Source organism: Epargyreus clarus, unplaced genomic scaffold (assembly GCF_041222505.1).
Source record: "Epargyreus clarus isolate Ecla_fem2 unplaced genomic scaffold, WU_Ecla_fem_2.2 ptg000004l, whole genome shotgun sequence".
Lineage (NCBI taxonomy): Eukaryota > Metazoa > Arthropoda > Insecta > Lepidoptera > Hesperiidae > Epargyreus > Epargyreus clarus.
The window spans coordinates 12,784,178-12,806,931 of record NW_027332212.1 but is presented as its reverse complement, the minus strand read 5'-3'; the positions used below and the strand labels follow the sequence as shown (position 1 = coordinate 12,806,931).

General features: G+C 38.0%; 2 protein-coding genes across 3 annotated transcripts; both read left to right on the top strand.

Annotated features, from left to right (window-relative positions):
* The first annotated feature begins 435 nt into the window (after positions 1-435).
* On the top strand, positions 436-8,571 carry Gug (arginine-glutamic acid dipeptide repeats grunge). Its single transcript, XM_073093416.1, has one exon. It carries the CDS (start codon positions 833-835, stop codon positions 6,323-6,325), a length of 5,493 nt encoding a protein of 1,830 aa, XP_072949517.1. The 5' UTR covers positions 436-832; the 3' UTR covers positions 6,326-8,571.
* A 900-nt stretch (positions 8,572-9,471) lies between these two features.
* LOC140757593 (uncharacterized) lies at positions 9,472-22,530 on the top strand. 2 transcript variants are annotated; one of them, XM_073093415.1, is made up of 13 exons: positions 9,472-9,728; positions 10,665-10,823; positions 11,620-11,687; positions 12,322-12,466; positions 14,124-14,351; positions 15,432-15,558; positions 16,133-16,242; positions 19,024-19,224; positions 19,689-19,875; positions 20,747-20,862; positions 21,541-21,729; positions 21,873-21,977; positions 22,324-22,530. In XM_073093415.1, the coding sequence occupies exons 1-13, from the start codon at positions 9,660-9,662 to the stop codon at positions 22,420-22,422; spliced, it is 1,803 nt and encodes a 600-aa protein (XP_072949516.1). In that variant the 5' UTR covers positions 9,472-9,659; the 3' UTR covers positions 22,423-22,530. The 2 variants fall into 2 exon arrangements, with proteins under 2 accessions (XP_072949516.1, XP_072949515.1); XM_073093414.1 differs by having other exon boundaries at positions 9,473-9,728; positions 11,575-11,687.
* Positions 22,531-22,754: the final 224 nt, after the last annotated feature.

Here is a 22,754-nt window from a genome sequence, read left to right as displayed (position 1 = left end):
GTGCTATTTAGGTTTTAAATAGGAAAATAATCGATACAAGTAAATATATAATCTTCTAAAACAAGAAGACAGTGTTTTCAAATTTACATTTATATTTGAATCAGCTAATGATTTTAATTTAAACTCGTATAATATATTCTTTCATAAACAATAGAGCATTGAGCCTAGTGCTGAACCAGCTTTATTTTATACATTTCATTTTATGCAAAGTAAAGGTAACAATGTAAATGAAAATATAAATATATTGACCTTAAATCAGTGTATTATAAATCTTTTAACTGTATGCGCGATAAGCCTAGGATAGTACTATAAATGTGTTGTATGATTTTATCCTTATATCATTTTTGTTTATTTTAAGGGTTCTATTGTCTTCATTAAAACTCTGTGTATAATGAAACGTTTAGCAAAAATGTCCTCTCGTGGCAGCCATTTTATAGAAATGGAATTGTCTATGGTGAGATCCAAAGAAAGGTGAAGCTAAACAAAAGGGTAGCATGTAGATAGCATTTACTAAAATAGAAGTGAATTATATTCTAATATTGACTTATTACATTTATTTTTATGACACAATTAAGCTAGTGTTCAAGTCACAATACGTGTGTATCATACAAGTAAATAAAATGAAGCACAATGCATCGTGTAATGGTGGCCATTAGGAGTAATAATTATGTGTATTGGCATACTTACTGCTTTACGGACCATCAAAGATACGTCTAAAAAGAGACATTAGTGGGTGTCTACGAAGTAATCTTCGAACAATATGTAACCCAGTGACGTTTAGTGTTGTGAGTTCGGGAATTGAGCAGCCAGTGATCGGTGATACCGCATTACCATGGCCCAGAATCAGGGGGAGGTTCAAGTGGGCACGCCGAACCAACCCGTCAAAGACAAGGATATTTACGCGTGTCTGCCTGACATGCGAACGAACGGCCCCCTGGGTACCGACGAACCGTGTTCGGGGGGCGAGGACCTGCGGTGGCTGCCAGCGCAGGCTACGGACAGAGACCTTGTGATGTACCTAAGAGCTGCACGCTCCATGGCGGCATTCGCTGGGATGTGCGACGGCGGGTCGCCCGACGACGGCTGCGTCGCGGCCAGCCGTGACGACACCACGATTAACGCGCTCGATGTACTGCACGACTCCGGCTACGACCCAGGACGTGCGCTCCAAGCCTTAGTCAAGTGCCCGGTACCTAAAGGAATTGAGAAAAAGTGGTCCGAGGAAGAAACTAAAAGATTTGTGAAGGGTATCCGTCAATTCGGTAAGAATTTCTTTAAAATTAGAAAAGACTTACTTCCTCATAAAGACACTGCCGAGTTAGTTGAGTTTTATTATTTGTGGAAAAAGACTCCTGGTGCTAGTAGTAATAGGCCACATAGGAGACGTAGACAAGCATCGTTAAGACGTGTTCGTAACACTAGGAATTCACGTGCGGGAACACCCAAGGAACAGACTCCAGAAGCTACTCCAACAGTGCCTGAAACAAATGGTTCGAGACCATCACCTAAAGAAGCGGGAGAGATGAGTTCTGTTACAGAGGATGAAAATTCAGAAGAAGACAGCGATTCTAGAGATGCTGGTGATCTGGCTAAAGTAGATGCTAATAGAGCAAGTGATAACCCGGATGACTCACCAAGTAGAATGAGAACTAGGAATAAATCAAAAGAGCAAACTACACCAAATGGAAAGAAAGGACAGGATGAAAGTGACAATGATTCTAAGACTAAGAAACCTATCAAACCTAGTACACAACAAAGTACAAATAATAATACACCTGACAAAGTTTTATCTTCCCCGGTTAATAAGGATCCCAAGAAGAAAGTGCCTAATGGTAAAGTGGATGTATCTAAAGTTAAGAAACGCCTACCTGATGACGCAAAGATTGAAGGAATTATGGATGGTGATGTACAAATGAAAAAGAAGAGGGCAGATAATCCGCCTGAAAGTCCATCTGAAAGTCTTACAAATGATAGTTTTCCTGCAATGGATGAGACTGAAAGCGCAGAGCCTGAACCAGAAGCATGTGACTTTAGTTTTGCTAAGACCGATAAAGAAAATACAGATCAGAGCAAAGAACCAGATAATGAACAACCAAAACTTATTGAACCTCAGATAAAGACGGAAGTGATTGAACCAATCATCAAAACTGAAAAAGATCCTATCCAACCAGTATTCAAGGTTGGTCCCGAAAAAGATGAAAGAGCAGTTTTGGATCTTAAAACTGATACAAATACACCTAAAAATCCCGAAAATCTTGAACCTAGACCTCTTGCAATGTTTCCTAAAACTGAACTTATTATTCCCAAAGTCACACCTATGTCTACAGATGTTATGGATAAAATTAAAATAAAGGAGGAAATAGATCCAGAAGAACAAACCCTTAACCTTCAGAAAGATGATTTCCCCAAAGACCCTCTATCACACAATTTCCCTGCTATTCCTATGAACCAACCAAATAAACCACTTAACTTAGAAAACACAAACTTCTTTGTTAAAGACAGCCATATTTACAATCCGAAACTTACACATGGTATAAAAATTGAAGGAGTTCCGAATACTATATTTAATCCTGTTAATATTACAAAGGAAAATTCAATAATAAGAAATGCCAAGGACTACACTGGTGGAATGCCTCCATTTTCATACCCTGCTAGTATTAATTTTGCGAGTGATCCTAAACTTAATCCTCATATGAATCCATTAAAAACGGTTATAAAATTAGAACCCAGAGATGAAGCAAGTGAAATGAAAAGTCAAAATACTCCTGAAATTTTCACTGCCACAATATCTACGGCTAACAAAGTTGATTCTCCAACTGCTCCAAGATTAGATGCAAGTCTGCAACGGATTAGTCCATCTCCAACAAATGCCCGTGGGGCATCTCCACCTCATATGGAACATCCTCCAACAGCAAATACTGAACCTGTCTCACCTGCTAATGCACAAGAATTGAAATCACAAGAAACTGATCTTGAAGATAAACAACCAACTGATTTGAAAACTCAGCAGGGTCCTAAACTGGACAATCAGACATCTAGTATAAGACCACCTTTATTTCCAGCTCCAATTCGACCAGATACTCTTAATATTAGACCAACAGAAGCTCCTAATATACCTGTAACAGGACAAAGTATGCCTCCACCTCCTCTTAGTCAACCATCTATTACTGGTTTGTTACCACCAGGACCATTAATAACTGTGGGAAGTGGGGCAAATGTTGGGCCATATGGTTATATTCCACCATCATTATATGGACATCCTGGTCATCCAGGGCTCGATAAGCCTGGTGGTATTCCACCTTTAATGCAGCATGTGCCACCATCTCATAGTCACTCGGCAAGTAATTTGATTGCACCACAGTCAAATCACAATGATTCATCTATGCCTCAAGATCTCAAAATTAAACAAGAAGTTCCAGATAATATGCCAGCCAATTTATCAACACAAAATGTATCTGATCCCTTGCAATCATTAAAGGAAGTTAAAGTCCCAGGCTACCCAATTGGAAGTGCAATAGCACAGCATTTAAGCTCAGAAAGAGATCGAGAATCTATATCTAGTGTCGAAAATAACAGCAGGCCACCAAGTCAACCGACAAATGAAAACACAAATATGCCTAGTGCGTTCCTTGGACCAAGAATAGAAAGTATCAAAAAGGAACCTGACTTTTTACATCAACCTCACATAACTCCAGTGTCCACAAGTCAAGGCAGTGGTTCAGATTCAACTAGTACTATTCCACCAGTGAAAAGCCCACATACGCCTACGCCTATTAAAAGTCAACCAAGTCATAATGGAACACCTGGACATGGTCCTCATCCTTCTGCTACAACTTCTCCGTTTTCAAGGCATTTAACTAGCCCATCACAACCCAGACACATATCTGCATCACCAGTTCAACCTCATACTCCAGTGTCGCATTCAGCTTTAAACTTAATGAATCCTGCGCCTCTTACTATACCAGCAACAATACCTGGACCCGTTATGCATTCAGGCCAACAACCGGGACCGCCGCCGCCGCATCCTTTTGCTTCTCATCTTCATCATCCTCACCATCCCTTACTACATCCGTCTATATTTCAACTGTCTGCAGCAGCGGCAGCGGCACATGCCATGCATCCTTACTATCCTCATCCGCATCCTGGTTATTCAATGCCTTATCCATATCCATATGGACCTTTACCTCAACCTCATCCAATACCTCCTATGCATCCATCATCTAGTACGCCAGGAAGGCACGACCCAGTGAAACCGTCGACTATAGAATCCACCACCATGCTCAGTTCTCATCACAGTAGTACAAGTTCGTCTGTGACAACAAGGTCACTTAGAGAAATATCTGAAAGCTCTGATGATCCAAGGAATCCTAATGCAACCACAGAGAGGCATCAATTGCATGAAACGACGATGACTCATCATCATTCAACAAGCCATCACAGTGCTGTTCACACAAGTACAGAAAAACAGCCACCCCACGCGGGTGGTGGTACCAATCACACTCTTTCTATTTCTCATTCAACATCGAGCAGTTCATCACAGTCTATTCAACACAAAATTAACACGCAACAAAAATCAAGTTCGCATTCTAGTTCTCCGCATCACTTATCAGCCAGTTTGTCCCAGACTACAAGTTCGTCTTCTAGCGTCAATGTAACCAATAATCACACGCACCACCATTCGCATCATCTGGCTCATCATCCGGAGAGGCTATCGCCTGCTGATTCAATGCTCTTAAGGCATCACCCCAAAATGCTACCAGGCAATCCAAATCACCTCATGATTCAGCCTCCTTCAATGGGCCACCCAATGGGATTAGGCCTACCCCCTGGTCCTGGGCCAAGTTCAATTGAAAGTCTTCGATTACACGCACAAGCTGCTGCGAGCTTACAGTCTTCGCATGCTAGATCTGGATCTCCTCATCAACTGTCACATGGGCATCCACATTTGCGAGGACCTCCAAGACCGATACCTGATGAAAATCCTGAATTAAAATTAGAAACTCAGTCGCAACCTGAAGAAGAGGAAATTCCGAGTCCAGCACACATACCACATGGTCCTAGCCCAGAACCAAAAATCGAAGATTCCGAATGTCATCGGTCACAATCTGCTATATTTTTAAGGCATTGGAATCGCGGCGACTATAATTCGTGTACTCGGACAGATTTAATTTTCAAACCAGTACCAGAGACAAAGCTTGCACGAAAACGCGAAGAAAGACTGAGAAAACAAGCCGAACGGGATAGAGAAGAAAGAGAAAAAATAGCCCAACAGGCTCATAGGAAAATAGCAACACCAGAAAAACCAGAGACGAAACCACCGTCACGTGGAGCTATCGAAACTATAACCTCTCCTTATGACAGATTTCCACGCCCACCTGGGTACCCTGACACGCCTGCTCTACGGCAACTCTCTGAATATGCACGACCTCATGCCGGATTTAGTCCAGGAAATCTACCACGGCACTGCATGGATCCAATGCTTCAATATCAGTTAAGTTCTATGTACGGAGCAGCCGGTGCCAGAGAACGACTTGAACTGGAACATTTAGAAAGAGAAAAACGAGATAGAGAAATAAGAGAGCTAAGGGAACGGGAGTTAAATGATAGATTAAAAGAAGAATTGATGAAAAATAATGTCGGGCCGCGAGCATTAGATCCTCATTGGTTAGAGATGCATAGAAGATATGGAATGCCACCACCACCACCCCAGGGGGCAATACCTGTCCAATTTGGACTTTACCCGCCGGGACACGGCCCGGCATCGCTATCCCAGTTAGAACGTGAACGACTAGAACGACTTGGTATTCCTCCAGCAGGTGCTGGAGGTCCGCCACCTACGGTTCCGGTTTCTGGAGCGCCATCTCATCATCCACATCATCCACACCCAGGTGTTGCGGCTGCCCAACTCGAAGCCGCAGAGAGGCTCGCTTTAGCGGCCGACCCGATGGTGAGGTTGCAAATGGCTGGCATAAATCCAGAATATCACGCTCATACTCACGCTCATACCCATGCGCATTCACATACGCATTTACACCTACACCCGGGCCAACAAGCGGCACAAGCGCAACAGGAAGCTTTAGGGTTAGGGCTAGGAGCTGGTGCACCGTACCGACCTCTCGCACATCCCGACCTGCTGGGCAGGCCGTACGCCGAGCAGCTGGCGCAGCAGGCGGCTGCTCACGAACAACTCCAACGGCAATTGCTTTTGGAGCGCGAGCGAGGTTTCTTGCACCCAGCACACCACGAAGACTTTCTCCGGCAGCAGCGTGACCGGGAACTAAAGGTGCGAGCGCTAGAAGAGGCGGCCCGCGGTTCGCGCCCTTAATGTCCCGCCTCGCGGCTTCTGCCCGATGACGTCGTTGTAATAGAGTAATAATACGGTGGTATGGGAACGAGCCGTCGTAAGACATTTTAAAGTGTTCAAGCTCTAGTGTTACAAGAAACGAACGTTTATGGTGTGACGATACCTGTAATTTATATTTATAACTTAAGTATTTAAGTTTTTATAATATTTTTATAGTTGCATGGTCATGTAGTACGCTTGTTTTCCATGCTCAAATTTATTTCTTAACTACTAGTCATAATTAAAGATTATTTGTGAGAGACGAGATGAGAGTCACACATTTTATGCAGAGTGCTGTTAGTTTAAATTATTGTTTATATATTTTAATAATAATTCTGATTAAGGGTGCTGGTTAACATTCATGTGAATGGACCACATGACTACAGTAATTAACGTTGCTTTTATGTTCATGACATAATAATTATTTCATAAATATATTTTAATGAACGTTTTTTACGATATTAAGACAAGCGGAAGAACTGTAACTTGCCTTTCTAATCGACTTGCCTTTTCGTGTAATGAGATGTAGTAAAGATCTATCTTATACTTATATGTAACACAGATTTTTATACTTGGTGGTTACACTGTCATTTTATTTTAGACATGTTGTCTGGCACATTTACTGTGTATAGTTGTTAAACGTTACAAAGTCTTCGCTGACAAAAAACAATCTGTTGATTGCGCCGCCGTTTGTGAAGTTAATTACGTTCACATATCAATTCAGAGATCTCGTGAGAGGCTTGTTAAAAAATAATCAATTCATCGCCTTCAGATTGATATAGACTGAACTCAATGATTCTGCGATTAAGCACCCGCTTCAATTGAAAGGTGTAAAATGGTGACCTTGCGGGATCGTGAGATCATTGATATCATTAATAAAATCATAAAGTGTATTTTCGTTTGATGTAACAGGTAACTCGTTCAGGGAAGTTCCATTTTGTAATTGAACATTATGACTGTTAATGATATGTTGCAATGATATAAACGGTGTTTTATGTACGTTTGGAATTAACAACGCTGCGAGCTTTCTTAAAGTCATAGACATTCTTGTTTTTAATGGAAGTTCTAATGTTACGAGAATCATAAATTTTAATGTCTCACTAGTTTTATTTCTGTTTCATTTGAAACTACAAAATTCTTTTAAATTTATTGGAAAAGAGGATATATGCATTTATGTGTTATATGTTAGGTTGAATCGGCGGGTTATCGAGGTCTAGTAATTTATAAGCAGGAATTTGCTAGACATTTGTACACAAGAAACAGGAAAGATTTTTTCGTAAATTACTAATGCAACATTTGGCGATGTACGCTTATAAAACTTGAGTTGTGCAGAAAATATTTGAAACTCATTTCGTGTTGAAGGAAAACCCATTATTTACATAATAAATCACCTTGGAGTATCAACGAGCAAAACGCGCCAATTCACCTAAAAATACCCGCGTATACTGCAAGAGAACTGCGTATATAAAACAGCATATTATTACCAGTCATAACAAAGTACTGAAGAGTTTACGGGAAGCATTAGATTCACTGTAAATTTATTGCCCGCCTGTTAAAGTACAAAGTATTTATTCCAGTGAAATACATATATAATATGGCTATGAATTTGCAGCGATTTAGGTATTCAACGAGATTTGTGCATCTTTTGTAACGATGTGTCGTAATTGCCTTGTATCATTATAATTATATTTAAATATTTTCTTAAATATATTCCAGTACGCGTTACAATGCAAATATAAAGTATATTTAACAAGAATAAAAGTAAAATTTACATTTTCATGGTTAAAATTTGAAAGCGAAGCGTTTTGTTCTTTATTCTTCAAACTTTACTGTGACATTATCAATTAATAAGTGGTTTAAAAATGTAAATTATAGGAGTTGTAATTTTCACCCAATGTACACATTCAAATTCTATTGCACTATATTATACTGTAATATAAAATCCCTTTGTAACAAATAGAACATAGAGTTGAGGTAAAATAAAAGGTATAGATTATTCTAGATTAAATGAAATTCACAATGTCGCTTAGTAGGTATTATGCTAATAATGCCATAGTTACTTCCCATATTTAAAAAGAGAAAATGAGTATTATTTTTAGAGACAAATTATATCTTTTAATTAAGAGGTTGCGTGTCGGTTTAAAACTTCATTTATTTAGACAATAAGATTAAATGGATGTCTTAGTGCTTTTGTGTAAATTTTTTTGAATAATATATGTGAAAACATCTTTCCTTTGTTTCAGTCAACTCCTAACACCCACAATGACTACACAAATTAAATTTAACTTTTTATCACTATTATGCTGTAGAATATTGTTATATATTAAATTTGATATGTTAGTCATACCAAGGGACGCAAGGGTGTAACCCAACTTCAGTATATAAAGGTAGTCCTTCTTATGAATATCCAGAATTATCCTGACGTAAATACATTTTCTGATATCTACACACTGATGTCATTATAGAAATACTGAAAGAAGTAGGTATATTATATAACTAACTAAATTACTTGTTCAAAAAATATACACGAACTATTCACTGCTGTTAGGGTGAGTCTGATGATGTGACTACACAAGTGACTACTTTCCATCATAGTCCGTCTGCCTTTTCGTTAGGGTTATTTATAAAAAAAACCGTATAAAACACCTTGTTACTAGCGCTTTATCTATCTTGTATTAAATCTTTATAATAAATAATAATTAAGGGTATTCAGCGGAGACATTTGGCACTTCATCAGTGGGTGTGTAAAACCAAGCAGTGAACATCCTGTTTACTAGATTAATTTGTAATGTAATACAAATTAATCTAGTAAACAAACATACATAGTGTTACATTACTGACGAATGATGGGGGATCAATTAAGGAATTGTGTTTAATCTTGTTTATATTTAACGATTCAGTCACTGCAGTTGTAAAAATAAATATTTAATGAAATCGTTAACTAACGATTTAGGGGGAAGGGGGGGTATTTAGGGGTAAATAGGGGTAGTTACCCCTCTTTGAACAAACTATAAACATAAAATAGGTAGGTAGGTACTCTATCACACACTATCTATAAATTTTATATAAATATTTAAAATTTATATAAAAATCCTTTTTCGTAGATTATTATTCAAACCTGCTTTTGAAGATATAAAAAACAGATTGCCGTAATTCTGTCACTTTCTAGTTTTCGGTAATGTTTGTGAGTTTGTAATTTTGTACAAGGGTTTGATATCACTATTTTGTGTTACTAGGAGACTGTTTGATCGATACTGAACAATAATTCACACGAGTCTGATATTTATTTAGTTAATAGGACATTTAACATGAAAACATGGGAATAACTAGCAATACAGGGTTATTGGCGAGTGTACCGCAAAAACCTCCCCTTCTGAAGCAAAGGGTAAGTCTATTTGTTCTATAATAATGTGTTTATAACTTTATAGTCAAAGTTCACGTGCTTCACGTCACTGAGTTTATTTCATGTGAGCCATTAATCCATTAGCCTTTTTAGGATCATAGCTAAACAACACTTCCAGTTGTTGCTTTCAAACTAGCCCTGTGCCCTGTAAATCCAATAGCCCTTAGGTTATCCGTTGATTGGTTACTTTAGCCAATAGGCTTAATAACTAGGATATAATGACAATTCTGCGCATGGACTTGGACATGCATCAATGAGGATCAAAGTTACCTTCGGATGCATTACTACTTTTTAAACTGAATTAGGATTTTTTATACCTTTCAAAGTCACCAGCCTTGCTGTAGTGATGTTATGACGTGGAAATAAATGGATGATGCTGCAACTACTAACCATAACAGATTTTATTTATACGAGACGTATTAAGGTCTCACCACCGCTTATAATATGTAACTACTTAGACCTTCTAACTCCTGAAAATCACGAGAAACTAGGCCGCAGATATTGCTTCCTCTAAGAACAATTAGGTAAGATTCCACGGTGTTCGATATAGACAGCATATTTAGTATCAAATGCTTACAAGCAACAATAATGCATCTGTTACTAAACTCACCTGTTAGGGGGGACTTTAATATAATGCAGCTATTTAGTAAGTAGATACGTGCTCCTATATAGTGGTGAGCCGAAAAGTAGGATTTGCAGTGTTACCTAAGTCATGCAGTTAAAAGATAAATTCGTAGGCACACAAAAACCCCGAAACTATATAAAAACACCATAGATATGCCTGACCAGGGATCGAACCCGAAAAATGACTACGACATGCCGTTCGTAACCTTGAACATAAACATTTACTTTTCTTAGAATGTGTTAATTAGTCGCAGAATAGCTATTAGGTATAATAAGTTATACTTGGTATTTCAGTCAAACGTAGAACTACGATGCGAGGTGACGCCGGCTCCGTTTATGCTAAGACCGTACGCGGGGTTGTACAACCCCTTCTCGCACGCCTGCTCCGTCCTCTGCAACCACCCCGCTGACACCGAGGCTAAGGAGTTCGTTAAACGTGCTAAGGATGCTTGGGTAATTTCTAAATAACAAGTAATGGTCTTCAGGTCTACGCTCAAAAACGTCAGAATTAAATGGGATACAAAACTTAAAAGTGCAAAATGACGAATAGACGGTCATTTGTCTAAAAAAGAAAAGAATTTGTAATAGATCTGGTTTCCTTTGATTTAGAATCTATGTTAGAAGTCATAAGTACAGAAATTGACGTTGCCTGAGTTCTCCATGATGCTTGGCGTCGACAAAGTTAGGAGACCTCTAAGCAGTGGCGGATTTAAAAAAAAATAAGGTCTAGGCTGTACAGTTTTTGCAGCCCCTGCTTCTACAATTGTCGTGTCTTAGTTTTTGCTCGCCACGTCGGCCCAGAACATGTTTCCCGTTGTTTTTTTCTCGCCGCGACGGCTCATGACACGTTTAAGGCATGAACGAACTAGCAAAGAAAATTCGGTCCCCAAATTTGCCGCCCTAGGCTGAAGCCTACTCAGCCTGCTGGTAAATCCGCCACTGCCTCTAAGACTAAACACTATTGAAACATTTGTAACCATTCCAACGGGGGCTTTATTAAATTAGATAATGGGTACAAGTGGACCATTCGTCGTTTCTCGAATCATTTATTATAACGAAATGTTTAGTATTAAAGTATGCAACGATATCAATAACAGTTGTTCTCAATGATCTAAAAGTAACACTTACCTATTAAACAAATATTTTACAACTATCTTTCCATTGTAACTTTATTTGAAAAATGCATTACATATTCATTCTCCAGTTTTTAGAGGGCAAAGGCAACTTCATTAGCGAAGACTTGACAAAGTTCCAGGATGGTGACAAGGAGAAGAACAGAACACCACACGACATCGTCACCGAGGATATGTTTAGAAGGTGAGCTACGGATTCCTGTTTACTTTTAACTGCGGATAGGGTGGGCAATAAACCGCAAATAGTTTGTTTAAGACCCGCGTTTATTAGCCATGTTGTAAATCTTTCGTATGTTGATCCGCCATAATAAACGTTGAAGCGTTTAATCTTCTACACAAATAAATAAAGTTGAAGTGTCTGTCTGTGGTTGGGCATTTTTAACAGCATAAGTGAGAACATTTTTATAGTTCTACAGACATTCTGATGTTTGAAACGGCGAACGTTTATGCAGGGAATTAAATAAACTATATATATTTATTTTACTTTTTTCAAGTAGACGTGTGGAGTCCGTGTTCGATCCCCGGCAAGGCAAACATGCAACGATGAATTTTCGTTTCTCTTTTGGGTCTAGGTTTTGTACCTATATTAGTTTTTGTCTATGTCACAAGGGATCCATGTGTACTGAAATTACTGAAAAAAGCTTCAAACTACAATAAATATTGTAAATTCTAAGTTCTAGATTCACAAGCCTATAAACCAGAATTATTTATATATTACAGCAGTATTTATTGCAGCTGTAATGTAATATACTTTTTAAAGGTAAACAACATCAAAGTGATTTAAAATTAAGTTCAAAATATAATCGTTTACATTACAGATACACAGAAACCGACTCAAGACCGCTGACGCCCGCCCCGACTCTCGCGAGCGGGAAGTCTCGAGGCTCTCGAAGGTGTCTCACTCCGGACCAGCCGCATCAGAGGACCACCATCGTCCTGGACCTTAGACGAAGTCATAGTCAAGTGAGTAATCACAATCAGCAATCACATAATAAGATATAAGATATATTATGTAACATCTGTTAAGTGTTAACTGCATTCCAAGAAAAAGAATTTGTAAGTCAATTACATCAATTTTTTCACTAATAAAGTAATAACGCTAATAACATACTTAGGTGCATACCTACTGGTTTACCCCAAACTAAACCACAATTAACCTCAGGAGGTCGGTTCGTTAATTTTACTATAATTAATTTGATTTATATTCAAGCAACTATGTACCAAAACGAACAGGAAACAATTATTTATTTCAGTTTCAGTCTTGATAGCAAACAAGTAGATTTTGTAACCTTACTTCGTGTAATCGTATGGTTTACCTACTGATGGCGTAGGTAATTATATTTATGACACAAAATAGGCCTTCTTAAGATCTTAAGATCTAAGACGACCCGCGTGGCGGAGCGGTCACCATACCGGTCTGACGCGCAGAGGGTCCCGGGTTCGATCCCCGGCCAGACAGATTTCTAAATGATGAATTTAGATTTCTGATTCTGGGTCTGGGTGTTTGTGTATTTGTCTCTGTGTGTGTCCATGGCACCCACGACACAGGGAATCCTAGTGTGGGGCTGTGAGTGTAGAAAGCGTTGTAAAGCGTTGTTGTAAAAAATTAATGCTGAAGTTTAAATACATTTGAATTTACTTAATTCATCCTCTGGTATCATTACTACTACTCGTTAAAAATACAAATGTTTTGTTAAATTTTATTTAACCAAGCTCCTGATTGAATTAAATTGCTTATTTGGTTATTTTCTCATTATACAAGCATTGAACGAAATTGCTGGTCATTTTCTCACAATACATGCAAATAACTAGTTATTCTTGACCTTTATAATTGTGATCTATCAATCGATTTCCACTGTAATCGATAACCTACTCGTTTACACTTAAATGCCAGCTTGAAACACTTACACGTGTTGTAACATTGTTGTCTGACACTGCTATCTGATCTCACTTTAGTTAAGTATATGTAATTTAGTTAATTCGTCGTATATTTATGTTACTTACTATTTAAAAGTGGAAATATCGCCTTGTTTTATAAATTAGACCATAGGCGCTGCTTCGCTTGCGTGTACTGCACGTGTACCTACTGCTTTTTTTTACATATTAGGTACCTTAGCAGTTACGTCTGAAACAAATCAAAATCAATTAACCTTAATTCCAATCATTTTCAAAGTGGTAGAGCCTTTGTGGTTCGACTCCGGCGGCACTCTATTTCTGCCTAATAACAGCAGTGTTAAGTATTCGGAGGTCTCGTCAGGAAGACTAAACTAATCAGAAGCTTTCTAACTTAGTCCTCAGGGGTAGCAACACTCTGTTACCAACCTCAGATAGAAATTTACTTAATCTTATTGAGGGTTCAAATCAAATCAAATCATTTTTTTTTATTCAATATAGGTTCTTTACAGAGCACTTTTTGAATGTCAATACAACTACCACCACTTCACGAGGTGTTTCGTTATGGCGAAGAAGGTTGATTACAGAGCTCCATGGATAGCAATAACCAATTATGTGGTAGACTGCATGCTCGTTTGCTACTTCACTTCACTTGTACTTGTTTGACCTGTCCATTATTTTGAATGTGTTATCGTCATATCGATTTAAAAACGTATTTTCATTGCAGGAAACCCTTTACTACCATGGCTACACGACATCCGAGATGACAATAGGGCACAACACTAGCGCCACCAACGAACGTTCCACACTACCCTCTCTGAATCTCTCAGAGGGGGCCCACAACCGTCTGATCAAAGGACAGTGTGAACAGTTGCCACCCCTGGCCTCTCCGCTGGTACTGTCGAAGAGAACAGTGCTAGTCAAGGAACCACTAAGCGTCAGGAATAATAAAAAGGTATATTTTAGGAAATCCTTTCTCTTAGAATAGATCATATTAGCTCAATTGCTTAACTTCTCCTGGATAATATAGGTTACGAATAAGCGATGAACCCAGGAGATGTAAAGTGTATTTCAGCGAAATTATTCAATTATAAAACTGCAGTCACTATATAACTAAACGTTACATATTTTATTAACGATTGTATTGATAAAATTTAAATAAAAACATGTTGCATGGACGTATCATGGATGATGTCAAGTATGTCCAAATGTATCGCCTATTAAAATAATAATACCGATCCTCCAGTAGATAGTAGTTGGTAGGCTAATTTTGTCATAAGCACAGGCCGTAATTTGTGACGTTGCCCATAGTATCGAAAGCCTTGGGTATTTTCCGCACCTACCCTCTCGAAGAGTTACTAGAGCGTGCATAATACTTGTGAGTGATAATAATTAATCCACAATTTAGCTCACGTCTATCTTTATGATATGATAAGTTACTCCTGTATCGATTTTGATCACGACGCACGTATCACTCGCTCACTCGAAGTCAACATGCTACCATTTTTGATATCGAAAACGAAGCTTTTGCAAATAAAAAAGGACAAGCCGAAGGAGAAAACGCAAAAGCAAAAGAACTTTTTTGTAACTGGTGACAATTTGACAACTCCTAATTTGAAACCTAAACGGGAGAAGCATAAACCGGTGGCGTTGCCTCCGATGATAGCACCAGTCGCCTGTGAGTGTAGCATGATGCATGTAACGAGAATCGTGATCAACTATCCATTCAAAAGCAGGAAGCGAGAGGCCTCGAACATTGTGCTTTCTATGACCTCGTGGGGCACTACTGGGCAGCGTAAGAGGCTTAAGTTGCCTAGTGTGAAACTGCCGAGAAAAGTAACACATAAGGATAAGCTTACATTCGATAGCGACGGTTTTTTTAAGAAATTAGAGGTACTCGTATATTGCTGACTCAACCCTATTCTATACTCGCGGGTCTTCACTTTCGTCCTATTTCATATTTTTATATTACCTTCTTGGAAAATTACTTTTTTTATAACCTATTTTGCAATTTATATAATTTTCTTTTTACTAGACTCAATTGAAGGCACTAAACATTGGAAAAGTGATAAAGGGGAAAGGAAAAGGAGATATTCCATCTTCTCAGCGGTCAAAAGGTGACAAGGACGATGGAACTGAAGCTCTAAACAATATGGATGACGGTACGACATGATGATTTAAGATTAGACACTATTTTATATGGTTCACCACCTGATTCTAAACTATACCACCATCGATCGTCATTATGTAGTTGTAGTGCTATGTTGTGGTGTTTATTTTCATATGTTTCCTATAGATTGACACTTCTATCTCAATGGTGTTTTCCTTTACTTTAGTCATTGATACAAAATAGAGACTTAATATATATCTAGAGATTTTGTAAGGTAGTAAAATCATCTGCAGTTCGACTCCGGCAACACCACCGTCACACCTATTTCTGCCTAATAACACCAGCGTTATGCGCTTCTGTGTTCTGGTTTGAAAGGAGTATGGGAGACATACTTTTCCGAGGCTTTCCAGCTTAGTTCTCAGGGGAAGCGGCGCATTTCGGCCGACCTCAAGTAGGAAACTAGTCTTATCTGAAGCGATTGCAGATGTCCATTAGCGGGGTAGTCACTTACCATCAGGTGGACTGCATGCTAGGCTACTCCTCTCATATTAAAAAAAAAGACTAGATGGATTGGGCTGGACTTTCGCATGGTAGGGCTGTCAATGTTTTTTTGTTTGTTTGAGTAGGTGGCGAGGTGCGGCGGCGCGGCAAGCGGCGTCGCAAGGCGCGCGGCGGCAGCGACCGCCTCACGTCCGCCGGGCTGGCCGCGCACACGCAACAAGACCCCGAAACACAGGTACAAACTACAAACCATATATGTGTCGTCCGTTTTCAATGATAATCAATCTAACCATTTTTACCTACCAAAGATCGAAATTTGATTTCTTTGTCTAGTATGAAGACATTGTGAAACTTAGACATTGATCTATAACTAAAGATCCGCCACAAGCGGGCAAAACTTGAAACATACAAAATACGGCAAGTAGTGTAAAACGACTCCAGCCAAGTCCAGTCGCTCTCGCGCGGCGTAGTAATACACACGAATGTCACTGAACACGTTAAACGTCATTATTTTGAATTTAAAGCCTCAAAATGTCTTCTTGTGCAATGCGTAAATGCAAAAATTATGTTCGAAAAAGAAACAAACTTCATGGAATCACCTATCACACGTAAATGAAGAGAAATTATTAAATTTTGTTTATTTTTCGTGTTCGATCCGCCATGATTACGTGAGTAACCAGAAAGAGACAAAGTATGTTTTTTGTCAATGAAAGTGATAAAGACGCAAAATGCATGGTCATAGATCAACAGAACAGAAGTGACATTTTCTTGAATCTGACGATGTTCATATGTCGTATGTTATAGTTTAAGATCCCACTGCTTAATTTTTATATTAGTGTGTTTTTAGTCAAAATATAACATTTTATGGTTTATTTTAATAAAATAAAATCGATATATGGGAAATTCTGTATCTAATATTTAAATTTCCTTCGATACCTGTGGTAAATAATAAAAAATATTACCATAAAATTTATATAGGATAAAGATAGATAAAGAAATTTTAAAATACCGTATAGGTATTTTAAAATTTCTTTAATTGAATAAATATTTCAATCATTAAGGTCGTATTTCTTCCTTAACCTAAACATAATTTAATAAACAATCTTTGTATAGCCAGAAATTAATCCTCAAAAAAACCACGGTAAAATTAGAATCTTATATATAAAATTCTCATATCACAATGTTAGTTACTGTACCTACTCCTGCGAAACGGCTTTACTGATTTTCACCAAAATTTATATGCATATTCAGTAAGTCTGAGAATTGGCTACTATCTATTTTTCATATCTCTTAAGTGATAAGGGTTGTTCACCCTTAACATTTTTTTTATTTATATGGCAACACAATGTTTGCTGGGTCAGCTAGTACATTTATAAAATTTACACAACTTTGCAATTATTGGTCGTATTTAAAATAAAACTGATAATAATAAACATAGATTAGTAAAGATACTTCGCCGCCTTGAAATTGAAATAAGCCAGAAACGGCTTAATAGTAAGTTCTTTTTTGAATTCTTGTCAAATAAAAACATTTTTAGAGAAAATTTACGAATAAATAACTAATACTGCGTAATTTACATAATAAATAAATAATTTTTTCAAATATTTTAGAGACATTTTAGCACGGAGACGTGGCAAAACTTTTTTACGCAACTATTTCAATTCTCAAAACTGGGTACATTTTCTTGTTAGGAGTGAGTAATATTTACTAATCTATGATAATAAATATAAACAATTTTTAAATCGTATATTTGAAACCAGTCGATACATCTGTATAGATACATTCTTTCAAATTATATTTTTATATAATAATAATTTATTTAGTTAAACTGTACTATAACATTTCTACGTAAACGACATACTAAAACTATTATCGACAGTTTTGGACATTTTTTACCTTCTGTTCCATTATTTCTTTGTCTTTGACAAGCATGCGGATCAATGGGAAAGCCACCATACGTCCCGTTTTTACGGGACAGTCCCTTTTTTCGATGCTTCGTGCCGTTGTCTCCGAAATGAACCGTTGCCATTGTCAATTAAGTAACAGTAAATAGTATAATTGTGAAAAAAAAACATGGGGTGCTCCATTTATCAGTTTTCATAAAGCGCCCCACATTTTTTGCACAATTATACTATTTACTGTTCCTTAAATGATACTTATATTGAAAATTATTTTCTACTTTTTAGTTAATTTGATCATAAAAGCGTGTTTTTTATTATTTTTAACTATATTTTTTCAAGTAAAAAGTATTTGACATAAAAAAAATCGATGTCCCGTTTTGACTGAAGTAATCATTGGTCACTATATTCCATGGTCAATATTTACGTTTGCGTACACTTGAAACGCAAGGTCAAACACTAGTTGTCTTTTTTTATCACATTGTTCTAATAGCTCTGTCCCTTATAGAACATTTGTCTATGTAGTTAAAGGTAAGTAAATTAAAAAACGTGCATGTGTGCTATCAAAGCAGTTTCGCTCAAGTTTTCTCTTAAGTTAGTGGGCGTATAACGTGTCTAGTATAAAATGTCATTGAACTTAGATAATTAAACCACTAAGTTGTGAAATGTCGATCTTTGTTAGGCAACACATAAGGTCTATTGATTATTTATTAATGACATAAGTATTGTTATATTAAGTTATGTAAGGCTCTCTTGTGGATAATTTCTATTACCCATGGCAAAAGATAAGTCCAAAGCAAACGCTCAAACGTCAAAAGCAAAGCAACAGCTTGGGTTAGCACAACTCGCCGAAAAATAACGATAGTCTACTAAATTAATAATTTATCATCTGTTTGAAGATTTGTTCCTCGCCTATTGCAAAGTCCGTGCCATTAGCGTTTATCTTTACTCACCAGTATTGTGATTTTATATAAAGACTGGATATATTATTTTTGTGTACCTACTGTTAATGATGTTTTAATATGATTTTTTTCATACATTTTGATACAGCTATATTCAATATCTACGCATAATACGAAGAAAGGGAGTAAGTAACTTGATTAAACGCAATGTTTTAGATCGCGGGCATAGGCACAGACTCGCAGAACCCCAGCTCGCGGGGTTCTGTCGCTGGTGCAGCTGATGACGACGTGGTGGTGCTACCGGTGATCAAGGGCGGGGTGGCGAGGAAGACGGATTCGTTCCTCGATGACGACATCCTCAAGTATCTGCACCGGGAGGTCGATGAGGAGGCGATTGAAACCGAGTTTGATACTAAGGTTAGGATTATTTATAAAGTAGAATTAAAATGGATTCCTTGTGATAGAGCTGCCCTTTCCAATCTATACTTTTACAGTAAGGTAAACGATTGAAATAGGGAATCGAATTTAATCTGGCTCGAAGGATCAAAATACGTTTTACACTTACATTAATTTTAGAGATAATACAGGAAGTCTTGACAATATTACACCACTTATAATTCTTAAACATATTACACTTTCATTTATTTTATTCATTATTACATTTTTAACATTTATTTGTAAATTTTTGAACGATGTAAACGTCATTTCACATCAGGAATTATGTTGTCTTTTTACATATTTCTAGTCGACAAATGGCTTACGATTCATTTGACAATTGTAGTTTATCATCAATTTTCAATTAATTACAGGTATATCGTGCCCCTACAGAACGCATCATATACTTACCAACTTTAACAATATGCAAATATTTATGACCTCAGAGGCGCTACGTGCTGGAAGAAGCGCTCCGCACGCGTCCCGAGCGTCCTTACGGTGCGGAGATGCAGAGCCTGCTGCGGGAGCTGCGTGTGCCTGCTGTCAGCCTGGCGTCCTGGTTACATATACCGCGCGTGTTCTCGCGCACCAACGCGCAGTTTGGATTGCCTATCGACTCTAATGCGTTAGAGGGTGAGCGTTTAACCATACATACTGTATATTGGAGTTGGTGTTATGTACGCTGCCACATGGACATAAACCGCGGAGATGCAGAGCCTGCTGCGGGAGTTGCGCGTGCCCGCTGTCAGCCTGGCGTCGTGGTTACATATACCCCGCATATTCTCGCGTACTAAAGCACAGTTTGTCCTGTCAATCGACGCTAATTCGCTGGAGGGTGAACGTACAATCATAATTTAGTGTACCGGAGGAGGTGCTATATAGGCTGCCGGATGAACACATAATGCGGAGATGCAGATCCTGTGCGGGGGCTGCGCGTCCCGGCCGTTAGCCTGATCGCCTGGCTGCATATATCTCGCGTGTTCTTACGTACTAATTTGCAATTTGGATTACCCATCGACTCCAATGCGCTAGAGGGTGAGCTTGCAATCATATTGCGTATAGTGTACCAAACTTCTGGTCTGCTCTGAATATAGAAATGAGTTGCGTCGCAACAGCAAATTGTAGATATCTGCGGGACGAACACAGCGCGGGACACCCCTCCACCCGACCGTTGCCCTGTCTCGCCCACGGGTACATAGCTGCGTTAGTGTATCCTTACTGTTGCTACAGATCATATGCTTGTAGTTGTGTTCGACCGGATTGGTTCTGTGACTACACCTGAGCGAAATGACTTCAGAGCGGACTAGTAGTTTGGCGCGGACTATACCGGAAGACGCTGCCACAAGACCACACAACGCGTTGATTCAAATTCTGATTCGCGCGACACGTGTTCTCCCACACCAACCTTGATTATACTATATTATGAGATTCAGTCACTTGCTAACACTTTTAGGTTTTATCGTACATTAATATAATCTAGGACTAAGGATATATTTTTTTGTAGCAATCACACCAATGATGTACGCTGCACGGTTCGTCACGCTGAAGAAATCTAAGCAACTTCTCTACCTCACAGTATTACGAAAATTCCGACCCAGGGGTTACAGGATGCCAATTAAAGTAAATGTTTGAACAATATATCTATTATGTATTCACTATTCATATTTCATTATATGATTAACGACAGACCGCAGAAAGCTGCTATTTTTACAGCCGCTAGGAGCGCTGTTGATGTTCAATTCCAATGCTCCAGTTTAACTTTTCATTGTAGCTCATTCTGTATCTCATAGTTTAACGACCAAACAATCATAAACGTTAATTATCTAAAATAGGTTTTAAGCGACGCCGTAAGAAACTCATTATTCAAACATTAACGGCAGTTTTTTATTGATGTCCTTTATCAATATTGATAAAAATAAATGGACCAATAATTGGTAAAATGTTTATAGCGTCCACATCGTAACAATAATTGTTACGATGTGGACGCCATAAACAATTTACACAGGTTAATTATAACAATTATTGTTACGATGTGGACGCCATAAACAATTTACACAGGTTAATTATAACAATTATTGTTACGATGTGGACGCCATAAACATTTTTAAATGTATATTATAGCCTTGATCTACACTCGAATAATTTATTGTCAACAATTTTTAAGCACATCCCTAAGGTTGATTGGGAGAAAATGCTATTTAGCATTAAGTCCGCCTTTTGCACCACATTGTTTTTAACATGGCCAATAAAGAGTAAATAAATAAATAAATGGGATTTCATAAATATTTTATATTTCAGGATATACCCGAAGGGCTTATGCTGATGATGGGCGGCATTTTAACGGCGGAGCAAACGAAACAGTTCCAAAGTACTATGGAGTGGGATGGGTATGAAGAGGAAGAAAATATTCCAGATGAGATCAAGTTAACTCTACTTGACACTGGGTACAGAAAGGAAAAACTGAAAGAAGGCGGCGATAAAGGAGAGGTAGATGTTTTATTATGTAGTCATTTAAATATGTTTAAACAGAAAATCTTGTCAGACAATACTCAATAGACAATAGACAATAGAACATTATCTAAAAAATAATTATCGCCGACACAATAATCTTAGATTTTTTTTATTTTCAGTCTGATGCAGATACCCTGAAATATCGGACTTGGTGTGGCTTGTGTGCAATATGTGAGCGGATGTACGGGAGGTTTCCACCAAGGGATAAAGATCCTCCAGACGGGGTAATGTTTAAATTTTATAATACAGAAGAGTGTTTTGGATATTTAAGAGTAATATTACAAGATCACAATCTCCAAATATGGTTGGGGACATAAATTCTGACAGATGCGGTGCTGTTGTTAAGCCCGAGGGCGAAATTGAAAGGTCTCAGATCTATGTATGTTTTCGATCTTTCAAATGTAACACAGCAGTATGATGATAGTATTGCCATTGTTACATGAATGTGTTTCATTACAAGCTTTTATTAACCTTGTCGCTTTAGGTCGTATGGTCGTCAACAATCAAATCTTGCAACTGAATTTAAATGGAGAGAAATTCTATTAAATATTGAGGTATAACTTTTTCCAGATGGAGCTGAGTGACTTTACCATGATTGAAACAAAACTGGCCGTGCTAAAAGTGCACAGTGGATTAGTGGAAATCCTCAATACGATAAGAGTACGATAATGTTTACAGTTTCTCCAAAACTAGTGTTAATCTTAGTAATATTTTGGTATAATCTTATATTTTATTACGGTTTCTTAATAAACGATATAAACATGCATTACACATGTATTTGTATTGTTATTATTACTCCCATTCTCTGCGAGGTATAATGCCGAGTTTCTATGGGCCAGTACAGATCATAAACAACTATGTAATCTCCTTGCTGTTTGATTGTTCTCTGAAAGAGACTTAAGTTGTATATAAGGGTTTTCAGCGGGAATCGAAGGATTTAGCGCTTATGATCGGGCGCAGCGCTTACACTCTTTGTTGAGATTATGAGCGCCTCTATTCGG

What these genes read in the sequence shown, in the direction of transcription:
- Gug (XM_073093416.1), top strand. Translation starts at nt 833, where the DNA reads ATGGCCCAGAATCAGGGGGAGGTTCAAGTGGGCACGCCGAACCAACCC.
- LOC140757593 (XM_073093414.1), top strand. Translation starts at nt 9,660, where the DNA reads ATGGGAATAACTAGCAATACAGGGTTATTGGCGAGTGTACCGCAAAAA. An exon ending in TTAGACGAAGTCATAGTCAA is followed by an intron (nt 12,467 to 14,123) that starts GTGAGTAATCAC and finishes TTTTCATTGCAG; the next exon opens with GAAACCCTTTACTACCATGG. An exon ending in TCTAAACAATATGGATGACG is followed by an intron (nt 15,559 to 16,132) that starts GTACGACATGAT and finishes TTGTTTGAGTAG; the next exon opens with GTGGCGAGGTGCGGCGGCGC.